Source organism: Hemiscyllium ocellatum, chromosome 15 (genome assembly GCF_020745735.1).
Source record: "Hemiscyllium ocellatum isolate sHemOce1 chromosome 15, sHemOce1.pat.X.cur, whole genome shotgun sequence".
Classification (NCBI taxonomy): Eukaryota; Metazoa; Chordata; class Chondrichthyes; order Orectolobiformes; family Hemiscylliidae; genus Hemiscyllium; species Hemiscyllium ocellatum.
This window is the reverse complement of record NC_083415.1, coordinates 15989061-16010945: the sequence shown is the minus strand read 5'-3', so window position 1 is coordinate 16010945 and position 21885 is coordinate 15989061. Positions and strand designations below refer to the sequence as shown.

At 37.3% G+C, this 21885-nt stretch overlaps 1 protein-coding gene across 1 annotated transcript in view; it reads right to left on the bottom strand.

Annotated features, from left to right (window-relative positions):
* Positions 1-21885, bottom strand: part of LOC132822646 (ankyrin repeat domain-containing protein SOWAHA-like) — an 80268-nt gene that overhangs the window by 11309 nt on the left and 47074 nt on the right. The window contains exon 5 of the mRNA XM_060835892.1: positions 15912-15974. Within this exon, the coding sequence (XP_060691875.1) occupies positions 15912-15974 (63 nt within the window). The remainder of the gene's footprint in view (positions 1-15911; positions 15975-21885) is intronic.

Sequence of the window (21885 nt, the reverse complement as noted above, 5' to 3'; positions counted from 1 at the left end):
GTCACTTTCACCTACATCTCAGTAATCCCTACTATGACTGCTCCGGTCAACACAATTGCCTCCAGCTCCTATTTTCTTATGGGCATTTAAATCACTTTTTATTAGATATCTAATAACTTAGTGTTTTCATCTTTTTAAACTCCTATTCCACAACTTAATCATTCCCTTGCCAATAATGGCCCCTTTAACTTTGCTCATTCCAATATTTTCACACCTTGTTGTGTTTAAATTTAGGCTGCTTAATTTCTTGGTGATCACAAGTACATGGCAGCCATTAGATAGGATTAGTTACTTCAGGACCCCCTTCCCAACTTCCCTAATCCTCATGGCTTCTTATTTGTCTCATCCTCCCTTCTCCTGAAACTGTTTTCTCCTTGGAGGGTGACTCCTTCCTGTACCTCCCATATAGGAGTCTCAACTCAATGACTCTTGACCCAGAGAAATTAGAGACAGACATATATCTTGTAAATGTGTTAGCTCAGGAAAGACAAGCCACCCACAGCTGACTATAAATCCATACGCTTAACCTAAATCCTGCAGTCCACATATTAATCTCCTCTGACATAACTCAGATGACTCAGTTTATTTATTTACTTGAAAAGTCTTTATTCAATGATTATTTCTAGTTATGAGTAGTACAATTTTATGGTCCTAATTTAAATAACTACTCTAGTTTTGAAAAAATGCTGTTAAAACTAATCAACAAATCATCTACTTGCTTACCTAATTCATTCCTCTGGACTCCAGTTCTCTGGTTTCAGCATGACCTGTTCCTTTTCTTAGGACACTCCTTTATCTGTTAACTACTTCTTTTCTCTCATGGAGCAAAATTCCCACATCTCAACAAATCCACAAGCTAAGTATGTGTTCAACAGTACTCCATTGAGGACTTTATGCTACTAACTGTGTGCAAGAAAACCACCAGAATATATACTGGCTGAAATTCCAAGCTACCTACAAAACTTGACGCAATTTTACAACAATTAGCTCTAAAAGTTCACTCGTCAAATTTAGATTACACATTGTACTCAGCCTTGTAGTACATGAGGTACGTCACTTCTAAAACTTAAATGACCAATGCCCTTTATCCTTCAAAACATTTATACCTATATATTTCAGTTAGTGTAAATCATATTTATCCTAATAATATCTGAAAAGTCACTCACATGATTGATTTGGTCAGAAAAAAAAAGTGGTGCTAGAGGAGAGGCAAGTAAATCTAGAGTAAATCTTGAAGGTTGGATCATGATAGGACTGCTAGAAGATAGGAGTAGGCAGGTAGCGGGAGAAAGGAAATTGATAGATATGCAAACAACAGGCACAAGAGCAGATAGTTTGTAATGCAGCAGATAATTGGACAAAACTTGCCATAAAAATTAGTCAACAGGGTACAGCCTGTAGGTACTGTAACAATCTACATTTTAAGAAATATATTTGCATTTAAAACAATTATTTATCTCCTTCCCATTCCTATCCAATTGGACTCTAGAAACAGCAAATAAAATTAGGCTGCTCCACAGTGACACTCAGTGGTTAGATTCTGGAACTAAATCCATCTTGGTTACTATTAATTTTCAATCTTTTTTTTAAGTCCAATTACTTTGGTAGCCAATATTATTTAAAATTTAGCACTGAAAATCCTATCATATCACCATGAACTTGCAAGACTGGTATTACAAATAAATATGGAGACTTATCATAGAATGAAATGGGATAACAGATGCAATGTATTGGAAATGGAACGTTATATTTCACTGAAATAATTATTAAATATCAATTTAAAAGGTCGATACTTTCCAACCTTTCAAAGCATAGAATCTCAAACAACAGTAACTTGACAAAGATATACGAATGCTACATGGAAACATGAGTAAAATGGAAAATTAATACTTTAGTTTTCATTACAGATTGGCAGTTCAGAATTTTACTGAAAGCAGGCATTTTTTATATGGTATTTGAATAGGCTTTTGGATTGCTGTTTAGCAGGCCTAAAAGACAGTGTGCTATTTGAAACTGTATGTTACACCAAACCAGTCTAAAAATCCTCTCACTAATTCTCATTACTTCAGCTTCCCTACTGCAACCTCCCATTGCCAACCTTGCCAAACCCTCTCCTTCCTCTTCCCTGCTCCCTTCTACTCGCAGCCCATCTTGGTCAAAGGACTCCTCCCTTTCTCTGGAAGTTTGGAAGAGGAGGAAAGAGTGAAAGAGTCAGGGAGCGAAGCTGCAGTATTAAAATGTACAATCATGCACAAAAATGGATGCAGAGCTCAACATTTACAAACTTCACTAAAACAATGTATGATTAGAATGCATTTTAGAAGGAAATTAACTGTAGAAAATGAATTTTCTATCCAGAGTTTTTCATATTATAGCATTATTGTTAGTTATTTTGCAATCACAATTAAATCAATTCCACTCCGAGTCTGACCAAACTGTGTTACGGTAATAATATTTAATCAGGAAGAAGTCATCACCTGAAAGGGGATATCATTAACTTGGCCCAATTTTCATTTAAAATCCTTCTATATAATTATAAAAGCTGGCATACATCTGTCAGTTATTTTAATATTTCATCTCAGTTAGAACAAAGATGCAAACTAATACAATGCCTAAACATATAGAATCTGAAAAGATCATACCAAGTACATACATTAAAAAAAATCTTTGGCATCATCCCAGTCAGATTTAGCCTGTGTCTGTCTGATGGATGATTACATAGCATTATTACTGACAGAGTTAACATATTAAGGATAGTTTTTGATGTGCCCAGTAATAGGATCTAATTTGCTGATCATTTTCTGCAATCACAGTTGCTTTAATGTCACCACTTTAGTGTAATTACTTGTTGGAATAATACGCTATGCACATCCATAAAGCGGCTTTACACATTCCCTGAATAAAATTCACTTAGTATCAAGGGATTACACCACTACTTATTCACTGCATCTCATTCAGTAAAGAGTGACCCAAGGCTAATAAAAACAGATCTTGGCAGACTATTAAACTGTGCTTCTGCTTTCATGATAAATGATCTTTCAACAACTGCAACACAGCTCAAAATTGGCATTATGTTTACAGTTGGAAGCATACTCTAGAATCAATGACCTTTAATAAATTAAAAAGCAAGCACAATACCTTGCTTTAATTCAAGCAAACAAGGCAGTGAGTCAATGATTTCAAAATTCATTGTGATACTATATATCTCTTTAAACTTCAAAAGTACAGTTAATACTTCATTTTTGTTCTTTCTTGTAAACAACCTGAGATGTCTACTACATTTCCACAAACGATGCCTTTAAATCTCCTCAACCATTCCTAAGTGTTCTCAGATGTCCACAATGTTGCATCCATTACTTGTTCAAGTGACATATTTATTCAGGAGTGCCACAGCCCAGACAATACTGTACTTTGTGGATTTACATCAGGAATAATCCTCCTAGAGTGAAGATCAAGTAATATTGCTATGACTGACAAAAGCACACCAATAATCAAGCCTTACTATGCCTTTACCCAATTAAATCACTAAGATAATCAATTTGCCTGTCTAGCTGTTACTAAAAGACAAAAGTAATTCACACCAGGTTTTGTCATTAATGACTAAATAAAGATTTGTTATTTAAAAACCTATCCTTCACCAAATGGCAACAAAAATGGATTATTAATTTATGACTTATCTACATCCCTTTAAAACCCCACATTCATTCACAAATAAAACAAGAAAATGTTTAACATAAATATTAAAGAGGAGAAACACAAACAGGGAAACAACTTCTGCAGATCAATATGCAGACCACAAGGATGGAGCATTATTTTTCAGTTCTTTTCATTTTAACAATAAAAAAAAATGTTGTCTGCAGAATGATGTCAATCTTTGATTTAACTAGATCATACCTAGTTCCTTTTTTTATGTTAGAATTTTTCTTTAGAGTCTAAGCTTTTTTTGTCTCTTCACTTAGATAAATGAGATTCTTATCTTCAGGATTTTGGATGTCTTTGAGTGCACTTCACACACAGATTTGTAAGAAATTGCAACTAGACTAATCCAGTTGGCTGTAGTTAGATCTTTATCATAGCATGTTTTGAGAAGATTTGTAGCTCAGGTTGAGGATTTGGATGTAGGTTTGCTCACTGAGCTGGATGGTTCATTTCCAGACACTGCGTCATCCTACTAGGTAACATCTTTAGTGGGCCTCCGGGCGAAGCACTGCTGATGATTCCAGCTTTCTATCCATATGTTTGGGTTTCACTGGGTTGGTGATGTCATTTCCTGTTCTTTTTCTCAGGGAGTGGTAGATGGGATCTAACACGATGTGTTTGTTGATAGAGTTCCGCTTGGAATACCATATTTCTAGGAATTCTCATGTGTCTTTGTTTGGCTTGTCCTAGGATGGATGTGTTGTCCCAATTGAAGTGGTGCCCTTCCTTATCTGTATGTAAGGATACTAGTGAGACAGAGTCATATCATTTTGTGACTAGTTGATGTTCATGTATCCTAGTGGCTAGTTTTCTGCCTGCTTGTCCAATGTAGTGTTTGTTACAGTTCATGCATGGTATTTTGTAAATTACATTAGTTTTGCTTGTTGTCTGCATAGGGTCTTTCAAGTTCATTAGCTGTTGTTTCAGTGTGTTAGTGGGTTTGTGGGCTACCACGATGCCAAGGGGTCTGAGTAGTCTGGCAGTCATTTCCGAGATGTCTTTGATATACAGGAGAGTGGCTAGGATTTGTGGATGTGTTTTGTCTGCTTGCTTGGGTTTGTTGCAGAGAAATCGGCAGGTTGTGTTCATTGGGTATCCATTCTTTTTGGATACACGGTATAAGTGATTTTCCTCTGCTCTTCGTTGTTCCTCTGTGCTGCAGTGTGTGTTAGCTCATTGAAATAATGTTCCAATGCAGTTTCGTTTGTGAATGTTGGGATGATTGCTTCTGTAGTTCAATATTTGGTCCGTATGTGATTTTTTTCCCCCCACTTAATAGGCCTGGTGCCACTGTGACTCAAAGTACCTACTTCACTGCTTTGAAAAGTAACAGTTAGCCAAAGTATACATCAAAAAGTCCCACTTTATTTGCAGAAAAAAACAACTCTACTACACTTTTAACTATATAAGCAGTGTTCAATTTTATTTTCCAATTTATAGTCCAAAATGAAATGTACAGCCCCTTACAGTAGGAAGCACTAACTCTAAACAAATGTACATGTAAATTCATACATGTATAATTAGTTATCTGTTGCAGTTATATCAAGAAACAAGTTTCAGCTTAAACCTTCAGATGTAGCAAACTCTTATACTCAGCCAAATTTTTCAAATTGCTAGATAATTTCTGAAAGGAAACTGAAATGGAGAAAAGCAAACACAGAAAGAAAGATACCTTGATTTTTTTGTCAGATAACATTTCACCTCCAAAATCAAGTCATCTTTTACTTGTTTAGGTTGAGTGTGGGACAGAGAAAATTATAATAACTAATAATAATAATAATAATAAGTATAATAACTAAAGAACAGACACTGATGGTTCAAGATTTTTTAAACTCTGAGGAGAGTGTAAACTAACATCAACCTTCATTTCACAGCACCAGATTTACTAAAATAGCCAATGACACCAAGTAATGTGCTGCATGGGGATGTTAAGCTTAATGTACAATGAGTAGCACATTAGCTCAGCAAAACTTAACCTGATGCCTTGAGATATGGTACAAGAAAGGATATGACTTCCATTCTAAATGACAACATAACAGATTAGAAAAGATATCTAGAACTGCTGCTGTAAACAAATAGTGAAAATATCAAATAAAGGTGATGGAATATATTACAACTGCTGATAACATATGACATTAATCCCCAAGGAGGTGTGAAAATATCAAAAATCTAACTGATAATTAATAATCTCTTACAAAAACTAAACTGCTTATATGTCATGTTTTCTTTTTGTACTAGCACACACTACCTTATATTTTAAAATATTGTGTCCAAAATGATCACAAGGGAATGGAATGATGTTTCCAGAGATATCCATAAGATTGTTAAATGATGGGTTGTCTCATTAGTGCGAAAATAAAGGAGATATTGACATATTTTATGGAAGGAGGACAACAGCTAGAATTTGAGGCCCAGATGGGAAGCTATGACCGGAAGACAACAAATTGAAGTCCTGGAGACCAAGTGTCAGGAGCTCGGAAGGAAGTTAAAAATAGGAGCTCTGAATTGATAAGGTAAATTACTCCTAATACCATTTGCTACTTATATTATAATACTGATCACTGTGTTGCTGGAGAGCTAATACAGGTAGGAGGGGATACAATGCCTAAATCAAATTGATCCAATTCTGCTGGTTGGACAATTTGGTCAATAGACAATTTGCACCTAAATGGATTGGAAATAGTGATCTCATGTGAAGGCCAGATTATGTTGTATGGCTGTACTGTTCAGATGAAGCATTAGAGAGAAGAAAAAAAAACAGTTGAGGTAGAGACAAACAGCCTCGAGTAACTAACAGTTCAAGAAGAGGAGAAATGGCAGTCTAAATTGGAATAAAACAAATGCTGGAAATACTCAGCTTTCAAGCAACTTCGTGGGGAGAAAGTTGTTACAGTTCGCTAAATTTTGATCAGAACTGTGAAAAGAAAAAAAAAATGTCATAGGGTTTAAGCAGGTGAAATGGGGGATGGTGGAAAAGCAAAAGAGGTGGTTTGTAATAGGGTGGAATTTAGGAGACATTAAATGATGAAAGTTACTGGAATGAAGCCAAAAGGATTGATAATGGGTCAAGAAAAGAATCACGTGATTAGAAGTGGTCTGAAATGCTGAACGAGCATCTATTTTCAAAAACAGATCAAGAGGGGATGAAAAGAGTAAGACGGAAATGTGCAGTTTGGGTCTCCTTATTTAAAAAAGGACACTATTGTCTTAGAAACTGTTCAGAGAAGGCTTACTTAACTGATTAGGAGTTATCCGATGAGGAAATGCTGAACAGGCATTTTGCTCAAAAGAACATGATGTGAATTCAAGCTGGAATCAGTGGTTTTCTACCTTCCAACAACTATTTAATGGCTCCAGGCAGCTTAACAGCTTGCGGGCGAGTGTTGTCAGGCAGAAGCCATTCAGTCTCTGGAATAGAACAGGCTGTTCTTTCCTCTACAGATTAAAAAAAATTAACTCCAGCCTGAAAGCCCCCACCACCCAAACAGCAATTGTTGTAAGCTGTGGCTTTTAACAATATGTCAGAGATGTTATACGTGGGAATCTTTCTATGTTTCCTGCAAGCAAGGGAAAATACTTGGAGAAGGAAGACCAGGATTAGAAAGTCCAAGCAAGCTAAAAGAATAAACTCCAAGAACTCTCTGGACAGGGACCATTAAACTGTCGTCCCAGTTTTTTCTTCCTTCCAAAACATCAATAGTTTGTGTCTGTCTGCCTCTACCTGTATATGTAGGGGACATTACATAATGGTTAGAACTTTAACTAGTAGTGTTATATGTCGGTGGCTCATAATTGTTTATGTAACTGTAACTAAATATATTTATTTACAATGAACAGTAATTCTTTCAAGTAAAGAAACCTTGTCTGTGCATTTTCTTTCTGGTTCTAAAACATATGTTGGGGAATTATATATTATTTTATAAAATATTTAGCTTTTGTTAAAACATAGTTCACACAGAATTTAAGCTATTCCAGTAAGGCATAACAAAACAGCGGGCAGCACAGTAGCAGAGTGGTTGGCACTGCTACCTCAGTGATCTGGGTTCAATTCCAACCTTAGTTGTGGAGTTACACATAATTTCCCTGTATCTACATGGGTTTCTGCCAGGTGCTTCAGTTTCCTTAGAAAAAAGTGAGGACTGCAGACGCTGGAGATCAGAGTAGAGAGTGTGGTACTGGAAAAGCATGGCTAGTCAGGCAGCATCCAAGGAGCAAGAGAATCGACATTTTGGGCATAAGCCCTTCATCAGGAATGAGGCCTGAGAGTCGGGGCTGAGATAACTGGGAGGGTGATGGGTTTAAGGGGAGGTAGCTGGGAAAGCGATAGGTAAATGAAGGTGAAGAAGGTGGTGATAGGTCAGAGGGGACAGTGATGGACAGGTCCGGAGGATGGTGCTGATTTGGAGGTTTGGGATTGGAATAACATGGGGGAGGGGAAATGAGGAAGCTGTTGAAATCCACATTTATCCTGTGTGGTTGCAGTTCCAAGGCAGAATATGAGGCGTTCCTCCTCCAGGCTCAGGTGGTAATGGTTTGGAGGTGGAGGTGGAGGTGGCCCAGGACCTGCATGTCCTTGACGGAGTGGGAGGGGGAGTTGAAGTGTTGAGCCACAAGGCAGTGGGGTTGTTGGGTGCAGGTGTCCCAGAAATGTTCTCTGAAACGATCCACAAGAAGGTGTCCTATCTCTCCAATGTAGAGGAGACCACACTGGGTGCAACGAATACAGATGAAGACATTGGGAGAGGTGCATGCGAATTTCTGACGGATGTAGAATGATCCCTTGGGGCCTTGGATGGAGGTGAGGGGAGTGATGTGGGTGCAGGTTTTGTACTTCCTGCGGTGGCAAGGAAAGGTGCCAGGAGTGGGGTGTGGACCTGACGAGGGAGTAGCGGAGGGAATGGTCTTTTCGGAACGTTGATAGAGGTGGGGAGGGAAATATATCTCTGCTGGTGGGGTCCATTTGGAGGTGGCGGAAGTGGCAGAGGATGATGCGCTGTATGCGGAGATTGGTGGAGTGGAAGGTGAGGACCAGACGAGTTCTGCCTTTGTTGCATTGGGGGGTTCAAGGGCAGCAGTGCGTGGTGGAGGAGATGCGCAGGAGGGCATTGTAAACCACATGGGAAGGGAAGTCGTGATCATGGAAGGAGGTGGCCAACTGGGATCTTCAGGTGGAATCTGTCATCCTGGGAAGAGATGCAGAAGACGCAGAGAAATTGGGAATAAGGGATGGTGTTTCACAGGAGGTAGGATGGGAGGTGGTGTAGTGTAGATAGCTGTGGGAGTCAGTGGGCTTGTAGTATATGTCTGTGGTAAAGCTTCCTCACACAGTCTCAAGATGTATAGGTTAGGTGGATTGGCTATGCTAAATTACCCATAGTGTCCAGGGATGCCAAGGTTAGGTGGATTAAATGCAGGGTTATGGGAATTGGGTGGGGCCCTCTTTAGAGGGTTGGTGCAGACCTGATGGGCCAAATAATCTCTTTCTGCACTGTAGGGATTCTATGATAAAGCAGATGCTGAAAGCAAGTTTCCCTTTGTAAGAGAGAAACTTTGTGGATGGCACAGTGGTTAGCACTGCTGCCTCACAGCGCCAGAGACCCGGGTTCAATTCCCACCTCAGGCGACTGTCTGTCTGTGTGGAGTTTGCACGTTCTCCCCGTGTCTGCGTGGGTTTCCTCTGGGTGCTCCAGTTTCCTCCCACAGTCCAAAGATGTGTGGGTCAGGTGACTTGGCCATGCTAAATTGCCCATAGTGTTAGGTAAGGGGTAAATGTAGGGGTATGGGTGGGTTGCGCTTCGGCGGGTCGGTGTGGACTTGTTGGGCCAAAGGGCCTGTTTCCACACTGTAATTAATCTAATCTAAAAAACTTTAAAAATAAGGTGTCTCCAATTTAAGGAAAGTATTCATCTTTGGGTCACATAGGACGCTCTTTTGCGGAAAATAATGTCATTGAATGTTATAGTATATCGTGGGTAAGCAAGAAAGTGAAGAGGAGGCCTTAATATTATCATGCAGTGGAACAGGCTCAAAGGTTTGAATGCCCTTTTTCTTGTCAGAAATTGTTGAACTTGTTGAGTCCAAAGAGCTGAAAAGTGCAGAATTGAAAGAGTGGTTTGCTATTTCTAGAGTTGTGTTGAGCTTCATTGGAACAAGAGGATGATGACAATCCTGATCTTATTTTGCAGCTGAACAAACAAGTTCTCCTAAAGTGATGACTCGATTTATGTTTGGTCTCCACAATATGTTTTACATTGAGCGTATATTAGTGGATATCACAAAACAACCCAACAAGCTTTTATATAAACAAATAGTGCCAGGTATGGATGAGAAAAGATATTTTGTGAAGTCTGAAGGCATAGCTGAACTATTAAGTACAGACTTTGCTATTTACATGGGTATAGAGATTTCTGTCATTATAAATAAAGCCAATGTGTGGAGAGAGAGACAGAGAGAGATAACGGGCAAATGGCCAAAAGCTTGGTTAGAAAGTTGGTTTGTGTAGATGTTTGTAAAGGTGAAAGATAGAGAAAGATCCTGCTATGGATGGGAAAGCTGAAAATGAAGTTTTCCTGGAATGCTGTGGAGTTTCATTCCAGGAAGGTAGTTTTCTCCTTCCCTACTGACTGTTGCTCTTCTGTTAAGACAACAAGGGTGGTGAAAACAATACATCATTTGCTTGAAATTAACATTTTTATGTAACATCTGAGCCAAAACTATCCAACTTTGGCTCCGGGACTATATAAAACTTTGGGTTAAAATTATCCGCACACCACCTTTAAAGCCTTTAGATAGATTGGAAAATGTCAAACAGAGGCATATTTTAATGAAATAAGTAAATACCTAAACAATGATGCTGAATTATAGTGTGTGTGTGTGAATGGAGTAGTATGATTAATTTTGTATAGTTGTAGCAAAGATCCAGCATATACACACAGCAGACTGAATACTTGTATGGTTCTAAGTACCTTTGAGAAAAAAGTATCAAGATTTCATGAATTATTAAATTCTGAAGGAGATGCCAATCAAATTACTTGCATTTGTATTTAATTGAATGGTTTGAGACAGAAAGCCTAATTACTGCGAAAAAAAACTAAACTATAGCATTCTTCTGAGAAGTTTTAGGAACTTCGAGGCCACAACACAATTAACACAACTACCAAGCCAAAGGACCTTTGAACTTCTGTGGCCTTTAGTTTGCCAATTCTGAATGTTAGTTTCATATCACTGTTAAGAGCAAAAATAGAAAAGAAAAAAGTTGGGGTGTAGGACATGCCACCTTACTCAAATTTGTCCGCCCAAAAATGGGTGCCTATCATGCCATCAATGACCAAAGTAAGTGTGATAAAGACAGGTCAAACATAGTGAGAGGGCTTTAGGAAATGATTCTCCACTCCATGATGAGCAGTGATGTGGAGGCGCCACTGTTGGAGTGGGTTGGAAAAGGTCAAAAATCAATGTTTTTTTTAAAACCGTTGGGTACTAGTACCTTATGAAGGAGCAGTGCTCTAAAAGCTAGAGTTTTCAAATAAACCCGTTGGGACAATAACCTGGTGTGATTTTTGACCAGATGACTAGCAGAAATTGAGCAAGAGTAGTTAAAATCTGATGCCTGAGAACATAGAAAACAAAGTAAACGTGGAATATTATCAAACGTAAAAGTAAATTCCAAAGGACTGGGGAGTGAGAGAATGAAGACATTCATGTAAGTTGCAATCAAAAGTGTTATTGCTGTTTCATGTAATCAATGAATCTATGTAACACTTGAACAAATATTTCATTGATGAATCCACTTCAAGGAAAACTGATATGCAAAGTTCCAGCCTTCAAACCCCCATGTTACTTAACTTGAGAGTACAGCCCACCATTTATTCAGCAAGATATCTGCATTTTACATTTGAGCTTAGAAAAAGCAACTTCAAGGTACATTCTACGGCAAGTAACAAATACCTTGGGAGTAACTCTTGACTGTGCAGCAGACAGTGAGAGTTTGGTCCAATTTTCAAGTTTGCTTAAATGCTGCTAGCACGCTGCAGGGAACAAACAGGTCTCCTGCTACAGAACATCTGAATAAATAGGATTGTGGGTAAATGATCCTAAAAAGGGCTGAGTTGCTGCCAACATGAGCAGCATTGCTGCTCTTCATAACATCAAAAGAAAAGGGATTAATTTTTGGATTTTGAGCGGTCACTAACAATTTCCTTAGGGCCAGCTGGTTAAGTTGCTCAACTGTTGTAATTCAGCAAACACATTCATAACTCCAAATTGCTAACAGGATCCTACAACTGGCATCAGAATCTGATTTACATACTTAAACAGTCTAACATGGAAATGGGCAGGAATGTTGATCATTCATTTACAGGTTGCTTGAGAATTGTACCAGAGATGATTTGGGCAACTGAGGTGACTCATTTTTCTGCTGAGAAAAACAAACAGTAAACAGTTGAAGACTAGAATCTTTTACTGAGAATAGTGTGGTAGGGTGTAAAGTATAAATTTATTGCGATTTGAAAAACTGAACTATGATAGATTTACAAATAAAACTTCAATCTGCCTTTACAGTTCAATAGATCAACTAACTTATCTGCTCAGATTATCCACTGTGAAGTTATTACTTTATCCATAACACCAAACAGCTGATTGTTCTGCCTCACTGGGGTAGGGTGCTAGAAATTGAACCCTGTTATTCCCAGAAATTGACACAAAATTTAAAAATTTTAAAAGCATGCAGAATTTCCCAACTTATCTGGTTTTCAAACACAGGCTGACAAAACTATGTTTCTGTACTTAACAAGAATGACTATTTTTTACAAGTAAAAAGATTAGCTTTGGGCAAACAATTATGAACTGGCAGCATACAGCTCTGCTGATTATACAGTCATAGAGATGTACAGCTAAAACTCTAATCTATAAACTCCTTACATACCATGGGTTTTATGGGCAGAGGGAAAGATTAGGAGAACAAATTAGTGGTTCCTCTTCACAGAATCTGCTGAGATGATGTTTTTGCTGATCAGAACATTGCTTCTCTGGATGATTTCACTAATTTGCAGGAGGCACAGGATGACTGGCTCATACTTATGAAAATGTCCCTGGCTTATCAATTAAAAGACACATTTATAGTAACTGAAGACAAAATAAATGTTTTCTGCAGGTTTAAAGTAGGTTTTGCCGCAGAATAGAAAACTTTTGAGCTGGTGGAGAAATTATGCCTTCTCACCATCTTGTTCACAGCCTCAAGCTGTCCAGTTAACTGGGAACCAATCTGTTGTTAGTCAGAAGCTTTTTTGTTATTGATAGCTTGTCACTAGACTGCACACCAAATCAGCTAATTGTTGCCTGTTGAACCTCCATTTGCATGTAATTGACTCCAGTTCATCTGCACCTTCTTAGTTCTGCTCGAACAAGTAACTGGGTAAACATTACTTAGTGATTGTCAGGTTACTTTCTTTCAAAACGTGATAATTCTTCAGTAATCCTTAGTTTTTAAGCTGGCAATTTACGTCATTCTAATTTTTCTAACAGTTCATTTCCTATTTCAATCCAAAATCAAAACTACATAAAAAATAAAGACAGACTTTAGAAAAGTTTGTTTTACCTTAAAAATCCCAGTCATGACTGATAGATAATTATTTGATCGTGTATTATTTTACTGCTCAGCCACAACTGTGGTCAAATTAGTTTGCAACTTCAGAGGGTATACTTTAATTAGCCTGTAATTGTCCAGTGTATCAATGCATATGGAATTAAGATAGAAAAATAACCATGACTTAACAATGACTAAACAAACTCAAGCGGTTGAATAACTTACTCCTGCTCTTATTTTTGTACGTTTGAGTGAAGTTAGAAGCCAATTAATATTCCTGAGGCAAGATTGAGTTGGAGAAATAAATCAGGTCAGCAATATTGGGGGAATAAAGACCAGTAAAATGGCAAGAAAAATACTGACACCAATAAATAATTCAGAAGAAATCTCCTTAACTAGAATGTGAAACTTGCTACGACATGGGAGTATTTAAGATGAATAACCAGGCATATTTAAAGAGTGGTTGCATAAACATATAAGGGAGAAAGGAAATAAAGAATAAGCTGATAGAGTTAAATGAAGTAGAGCAGAAGGCGGCTGATGTGGAGTTGACCTCTTGGTGTTAATGGCCTGTTTCTGTTGTGCAAATTTCAAAATGTAACTGTTGCCAAGCACAGTGTCTCTAAGGATCATGCAACAAAGCTATAGTTATTTAAGATTTCTTTGAAAGGGTTTTTATTAGATGGAGTGAAATAAAAGTACTAACATTACATAATATTTGGAACTAATAAAGATTTAAAAGCCAGGGTTTATGTTATTGAAAAGTTCTCAAAGGAAGTAATGATTCTATAAATAATAGTAAATTCCTACCATTCTAAATTGATCTGACTATTACTTTTGTTTGTTAGTAGAAATGATATTGAATTGTGACTATTCATTGAGAAGGTAGAAGTAGTTCTGATTGTAGAGCAAACACTAACTGTGTATTAATAACAATTACAAACATGTTTTATGCAAAAACAGGGTAGTTCAATGTGATTAGAAGTGCATTGATATCTGGTAGATGATCTTTCCAACCTGTAAATTAACAAAATAGAAATAAGCCCAATGACAAGTTGCCAGCTACATTCACCAGAATATGTTGGGCCAAAGTTTGCTTTCAAAATTGTGGTTAAGCTAATGGTGTGCACAGATATCCACTAGCAAAAAAAGTAAAACTGCTTCAAGGAATGAAAGAAAAGCATGATTAACTGCAAAAATGCAAGATTTGTTGTTTGAGGTGCACCAATCTATAAGCAGCATGGTGAATATGGCTCCCTGTTGTTTGCCTCACCATTAAAAGTATGCAACATCATGATATTTCTATATTTTAGTAGTAAATATGAAATAAATCTGTCAAAAAGGTACTTAAGTCATATAATTACACGTGGTGCAGACTGGTACAAGTACAATATTTAAAAGGGACCTGAATGGTTACATGAATAGGAAGATTTTAAGAGGATTTGGGCGAAGTATTGGCAAATGGAACTAGATTTATTTAGGATATCTGGTGGCATGGATGAGTTGGACCGAAGGGTCTGTTTCCATGCTGTACGTCTCAATAACTCTATGTAATTAGGTCAAGCATCCTTTGGCAGCATCATAAGCGACAATTACAAGTAAATTTCCCTGGCACTGAAAAATCAATCATTTTAAGCGCAGACTCTTATTGTTTTAAATTTGGATTTTTTTTTGGGATGGTGGGAAGGCTTGAAAATATCACGTTTTTCTTGGTTTTCCTTTCTGTCCCTTTCTTCTGCTTCTTAATCAAATCTTCAATCCCTTTCTATCCTCCTCTTGCTGTATCCGATTTGTTAGCAAATTAATTTACTATAATTCATCAGAGTTCTCATTTGTTTTTTTTTGTTGCTCTGTCCTTAAATCTCACTGATCAAGGAGACCACTTGTTTGTTGCCAGAATTCGTGCAGGGCTCAAATACTCTTTCTCTTGTGGTGATGCTAATGTTAAGAATTTTTAACTTTGCGGACAAATTGCAACAGAGACTGTTCAGTGGCCTGCTGCACCAAATTCTGCTCCAATATTTTATCCTTATGTTAATGAAAGATTGGACAATATAGAGCAAATACTTATTGACTCAATTCCCCAATGGGTTCCATGACAGTGGTGTTTTAACAGAAGGTGCATTTATCTATTAAGCAATCTGACAATAATTGCATTTACATTTCATAATTTAAGCATCAACTTTGTTAATTCTTTTCTTCTGTTAAAAGTCTCACTGGCAACAAGTGGATAGTTCCTCATTTATTTGTGGCCAGACAGCATCATTTACTGCTTGGAGCGTATACTTGCAGTTTCTAACTCTCCACCAAAAGTTCTTGAGACACAGGAACAAAAGTAAATCAATTCTTCCATACTTTGGTACCTCTGCTATTTCACAAGCAGTTTGTAAAAAATTCTTAAGCTAGCTCTGCATAAAACTGCATTTAGAATGTTTTACTTTTCCCATAAGCAACAAACTCAGTTCTATCAATATGCAATAGCAACTTTGACTTTTGTGGAAAATGTAATTCTAGAAAATAATAATCATTTTACAATTTGGGGATTTGGATTATAAAGCATGACCATGATATACACTGAAAATATGTAAAAGTGATAAGAATTTTTTTTTAAGAAAGCATTAGCACTTACAGCAACTGATGGTGACCCCATACTTCCAGTGCCATCTTCAAATCCATTTTGCTCAGAGTCATTCTGAAAGAAATACAAAACAACAAAACAGCAATGATCAAAAGCAATTGATACATTAAGAATATGCCACTATGAATCTTAAGGTTCAGACAAACTTCAGGGACAGGTGGATGGGATTGGTTAGCCCACTTTAAATGGCTACATAGTCAAGTCAATGGAGTGGGTTTGATCCTGTTCTAGTAGTTCATGGGAGGTCTGCCTCTTCATCTTACCCCACATTTCTACAGTGATGTCCATTAAATTAGAAATAACCAACTGTCTCTCCCTCTTTCCTTCATGGACCATGATTAATTATTACTCAGAGGCTTAGGTGTATTTGTACAATGAACACAGAAAATTTGCGTGTGTGTACAATCAAGATGTAATTATTTAAATGAATTGGAGTACATGAATAAGGAAGATTTGCACCAACTGTATAAGGTTTTGGTGAGATCACACTTCTAAGCACATGCTTATATTGGACACAGTGCAGTCAGGTTGACAGACTGATCCCTCCATTGACTGATTCTGAAGGAGTTTGATAGTGTAAACAGAGGATGCATCAGTTAGCTGGGGAATCTAGAACTTGGGACACGGTCTGAGAATAAGAAGCATACAAATGAGGACTGAGGTCAGATGTGGAGAAATTTCCTTCCTTGGAGGTTGAGAATCTTTTAAATGTCCTACCAGAGAGGATAGTGGATGTTCTATATTTAAATTGAGTTCAAGCAGCAATAAACGGATTTTTGGTCCATTAAAAAAATCAGAGGGTACGGATCATGTGCAGAAAAGTGTTGTTCAGTAGAAGATCGGCCATGATTGTATTAAATAGCAGGCCAGACTCTAAACTTCATATGGTCAATTCCTGTTCCCATTTCTCAAGTTCTTAGGAATATAGAAGCAGGACATTAGCCCATCAGGTCTGCTCCCCCTTTCATTTAGATCATGGCTGATCACCTATCACAACATCACTTTCCTCTGCTGTCTTATAATGTTATTAGTTTCATGTATTGATTTGTGTATTGTACATGCCCAGAGATTCCACATCATCAGAGTAGGAAAATCCAAAGAATCGGTTCTCTGAAAGCGATTATTTCAGTCTGTACTGGCTGACCCTTTATTTTGATACTATGTTTCCTGGTTATAGACTTATTCAGGGGAAACATCCTAAACACATCCATACAGTCATGTTCTGCAAGAATTTAATAAGTTTTAGTAAAATCTCCACTCACTCTTTGAAGCTCTGGAAATTCCCCATCTCCTCAATCTCTTAATATAATTCCAAGGGTTAGTCTGTTGCATTTCCTCTATGAAAATTTATAATTCCATAGATAAAGCTCCAAAATTATATATAATATTCCAGGTGAAGTCTCAGAAATGTTAAATATAATTGCAGAAAGACATCTTTATTTCTTTACCAAAATCCCTGTGCAACAAAAGTCAACTATATTTGCCTTCCTTATTGATTGTTGCACCAGGAGAAAGTGAGGGTTGCAGATGCTGGGGATCAGAGCTGAAAACGTGTTGCTGGAAAAGCGCAGGAGGTCAGGCAGCATCCAAGGAGCATGAGAATCAACGTTTCGGGCATGAGCCCTTCTTCAGGATTCCTGAAGAAGGGCTCATGCCCGAAACATCGATTCTCCTGCTCCGGGATTGTTGCACCAGCATACTAACATTTAGTCACTCACGATAATGGATATCAAAGGTACCTTTGAACACCAACAATTCTCAAATTTTCCATTTTTTAAGAAACAGAAAATAGCCGCAGTCTATCATTTGTGCCAATGAGCATGTTCTGTCATTCAACAGGATCATGGCTGATCATTATTTCAACACTATACATCTGTGCTGTCCCCATACTCCTTGATGCCTTTAATGTCTAGAAATGTAGCTTTTTTTTTAAACTTTCAGTGACTTGGTCGCCATAGCCTTGTGGGAGAGAATTCCACAAGTTCACCATCCACTGACTGAAGAAACTGCTCATCGCAGTCTCAAATGGTCTACTCCATATTCTGAATCCCTAACTCCTTGTTCTAGAACTTATCCCCACTGCCCCAGGGAGAAGTGTTATCATTCCTACATCCAATCTGCCTAGCCCTGTCAAACTTTTATGCATTTTGGTGAGATTCCTAACAGAAGGCACAAAGACAAAGAAGCCAATCACATTTGAACATATTCTCTTCTCCACCTCTTTTTTCCTCCCATGTTGGAGTTTACTGGATCTAGCAATTCAACTGTGATGATCCTTTTTTATATAACCACTCAAAAATTAGAACATAAATACTATGATTAACTGGCAGTTAATACTTTCAAAACATACCCATTTGTTTTGAGAACAAAATCATTGACTCAAACAATAAAAATGAATGGGAACTTTTGTGTTTTCCTCTGTGAAGCAAGGTCAAGAATAATTTGTCACTTACTACTGCTGTTGTTTTAATATTGTTGCAGTGATATACCTTTCATCCCATATTGTTTTCAGGCTTGTTGTAAATATGATCAAGAATAGCCTTGATTTCAGATCCAAATTTCTATTAAAAGAAAATCCTTTGATGTAGTCTTTCTATAATGTAATCTGCATTTGAAGAAGTGATAGTATGATCAAGATATCACCGATGTGCAGGATTGTCTCAACCTGGTTAAAAGTTCACCCTGACACGGCATACATTGTTGTAATAAAGAATTTTTAAAAATTTGCAAAAGCAGATTTGTGAGAAACCACCAGAATTTAAAAAGCGGAAACACAGATGAAATTAAACTAAGGTTTTAGCTTTTCTGATCTATTAATGTCAAGCCATGGGAGATTTTTTCCTTCATTAACGGAGCTAAAGAGATGCAAACTCTTGTCGTAGGTGTTCGTAATTCTGTGGAATCAATCATTGCCAGAGAGGAAATGTAACTGTGACAACTATCAGATTAGTTGGGACATTCTTAATACAGTGTTTACAATTCATCATCTATAGTACACACAGATCAACTTTTATTCAAGAGTTATTGTTCTTTCTCACATCCAAAAGAAAAATAGGTATCATAGCTGTCATTATTCATTACTTCTATGATACTTCGCATTTAAACACAAAATAAATCTCTTCCTCGATCCTGTGATTTTATTTTTGAACTGACAAATGAGAGCAATTTCACCAAGGTATTTACAATTCTGTGCTTTAACGCCAGTAAAATAGCATATGATTAATACAAGTGCTAGATCCATTTGTTACCTTCTTAGCCAAAGTACACATGCAGTAATAATCAGTAGTTACTTTAATGTGTCCACTGGGAAACTTACTGTTGCACTAAGCGGCAACCATGCATGCACTGAAGACTCAATGGTTATATTTGACATACCTCCTCTGTTAACTTTTGAAGTATTCAATGGACAAATGAAACTGTTGCACACATACTTTAGCAATTCATTTAACCATTATGAGATAAAACAGATACCCAAACACCACTTTCAAATATATGGTAGAAAGATTTCAGTGCTGAAATTCCTAATAAAACTCACTTGAATTTTTTCCCATTTGACAAGATACTACATGATTTCTAGCTGAGTGCTGCTGTACATGCTCCTCTCATCTTGACCCAGAATAACAAATGCTATGGGCAGTGAACATCACAAGGACAAGAAAACAAACTGCTGAAAATTCTCAGCAGGTCAGGCAACACAAGCAAAGAGGAAAGATATTACTGTTTCAGATCAGAATGGAAACAGCATTTAAAACAAATAGAACAAGCGGGTGGGAAGGATAAAAACACCTGAGAAATTGAGGTTTAACTTTCTCCTAACACTTCATAAGAGAAATTAAACATATTTACAATAGAGGAAAGAAAATGCGTGAATAGAGATGGTGGTGGACATCAGGTGAGGCTTAATCAAAGCGAGCAAAATTTGTGAAATACGGTATGTTCCAGTTCCCCAAGTACATTATTTACTGATCACAGCTTTTATTCAGGGTGATGCTGATGGTGTGGAGTGGATAAGTTATCATTGACGAATCAGTGGTATGGATGAAGAATAGGCTAGCACTTGGAAAGTGACCATCCAACAGAAAAATACTATAGTACAATATTGTGCATCCATGTCACAGACTTTCCCAGCTCCCTATGTGATATCACCCAAATATATGATGTTGTGTGCTGTATGTCAAAAACTCTCAACTCTACCTCACTAGTTTAAATCCTTGACTACTTTGTTGTTACCGAATACCTTGTCAAACATCCAGTCTTGAATGTTCCACGATTTCATCCAGTTGAACATTAGGAAGACTGATGTCATTGCCTTAAGCACCTGGAACAAACCATGTTCCCCAGCTACCCATCTCATTCAAAGGTTGCATCAAACCGCTTACAAACTCAGTATTCTTATATCATTCGGGCATGAATTGTTGATCATGTATCCTTTTGAAGACAAGGATTGATCAATTCTTCCTTTAATACAATCTAAACATAACCCTTGCTTCAAACTCTACCAAGGTCTAATTCTCACTTGTTATAGTTTCTGACTTGACTATCACAATAAAAAGAAAAAAAAATAAATCAGCTACTTTGGCAAGTGCAAAAGAGATAACATTTTAAATTGAGGACCATATATTATCCTGATCTTTTCCAGCATTTTCTATTTTTATTTCTGATCTGCTTCTGTAGTATTTGCTTTTGACTATTCCAAAGTTCTCCTGGCTTGTCTGCTCCCTCCAAATATTGTGATTGGCCCGCTGTTTACAATATTACCTAATTTCAAGAATACAAGAAATAGGAGAAAACCATCCGTCAGAGCTTCCTACCCAACTCAATACAATCATGGCTGATCTTGGGCTACAACCCATTCTTCTGTATGCTGCCTTTCCCTTGATTCCCAAGGAGATCAAAATATCTCTCCATCTCAGACATAAATATACTCAATGATCGTCCACCCAGAAGAGTCTGGTGTGGAAAATTCTGAGGACACACATTCCTTAAGCGAAAAAAATCCTCCTCATAGGATGAAATGAACAGGTCCTTTTCCTAGAATAGTGTCTCAATATTCTAGATTCTTCAACCAGGGGAACCAATGTCTGCTGGCTCTGTCAAACCCTTTCAATGAACTTGAATGTTTCAATGGCATCACCTTATGTTGTGCTAAATACCAGAGAATTATAGAACTAATTTACTAAGCCTCTTTAATCTACCTTCTAAGCCTGGAAACCAATTTAACAAATCTTTGCAAGACAACCTTTGCAAATCCACCCTTTCTTAAAGATGGAGACTAAAATTGCACACATTGGTGTGGTTTTACCAAGCCCTTTGTAATTGTGGTGAAACTTCTTTATTCTTGTATTCCAATTCACATGCAATAAAGGCTTGCTTTCCTAACAACTTACTGGATCTTTACACTATGTTCCTTTGAACCATACACACTACTCTCTTTGAGCATCAACATGTACAAGTTTACTCTTTTTAAAAAATATTTACTTCTATTTTTATGACAAAAGTGAGTAACCACACACTTCCCCACATTTGATTCCATCTGCCATTTTATTGTGCATTCACCTAACTTGTCTATTTCTGGTCTCCTCACAGCTTATATTCACACTTCCTTGTCTTGTCAACTAACCTAAAAATAATGCTCTTTCTCTTCATTGAAGTCATAAGTTATAATTGTAACTAACAAACTCCAGCACATACTGTGGCACTTCGCTTCAATATCCATTAATCTATGAAAACGATGGGCATGCAGCAAATAAATTCATTTTATTGGTGCACTTCTGCTGTTAGCAGAAAAAGCCAATCTTACATGACAAGTTTCAAAACAAGTGTCACAAATGAAGTTACCATGTGTCATTTGGATTGCTGCCACAACCCAAATTCTGCCTCTTTCTTCCCAACCCAGCTTGTTATATTCATATCAATGTACTTTTCAATTGCCTTTGGATTTCTAAGTGTCCCTCTCCTAAATCCT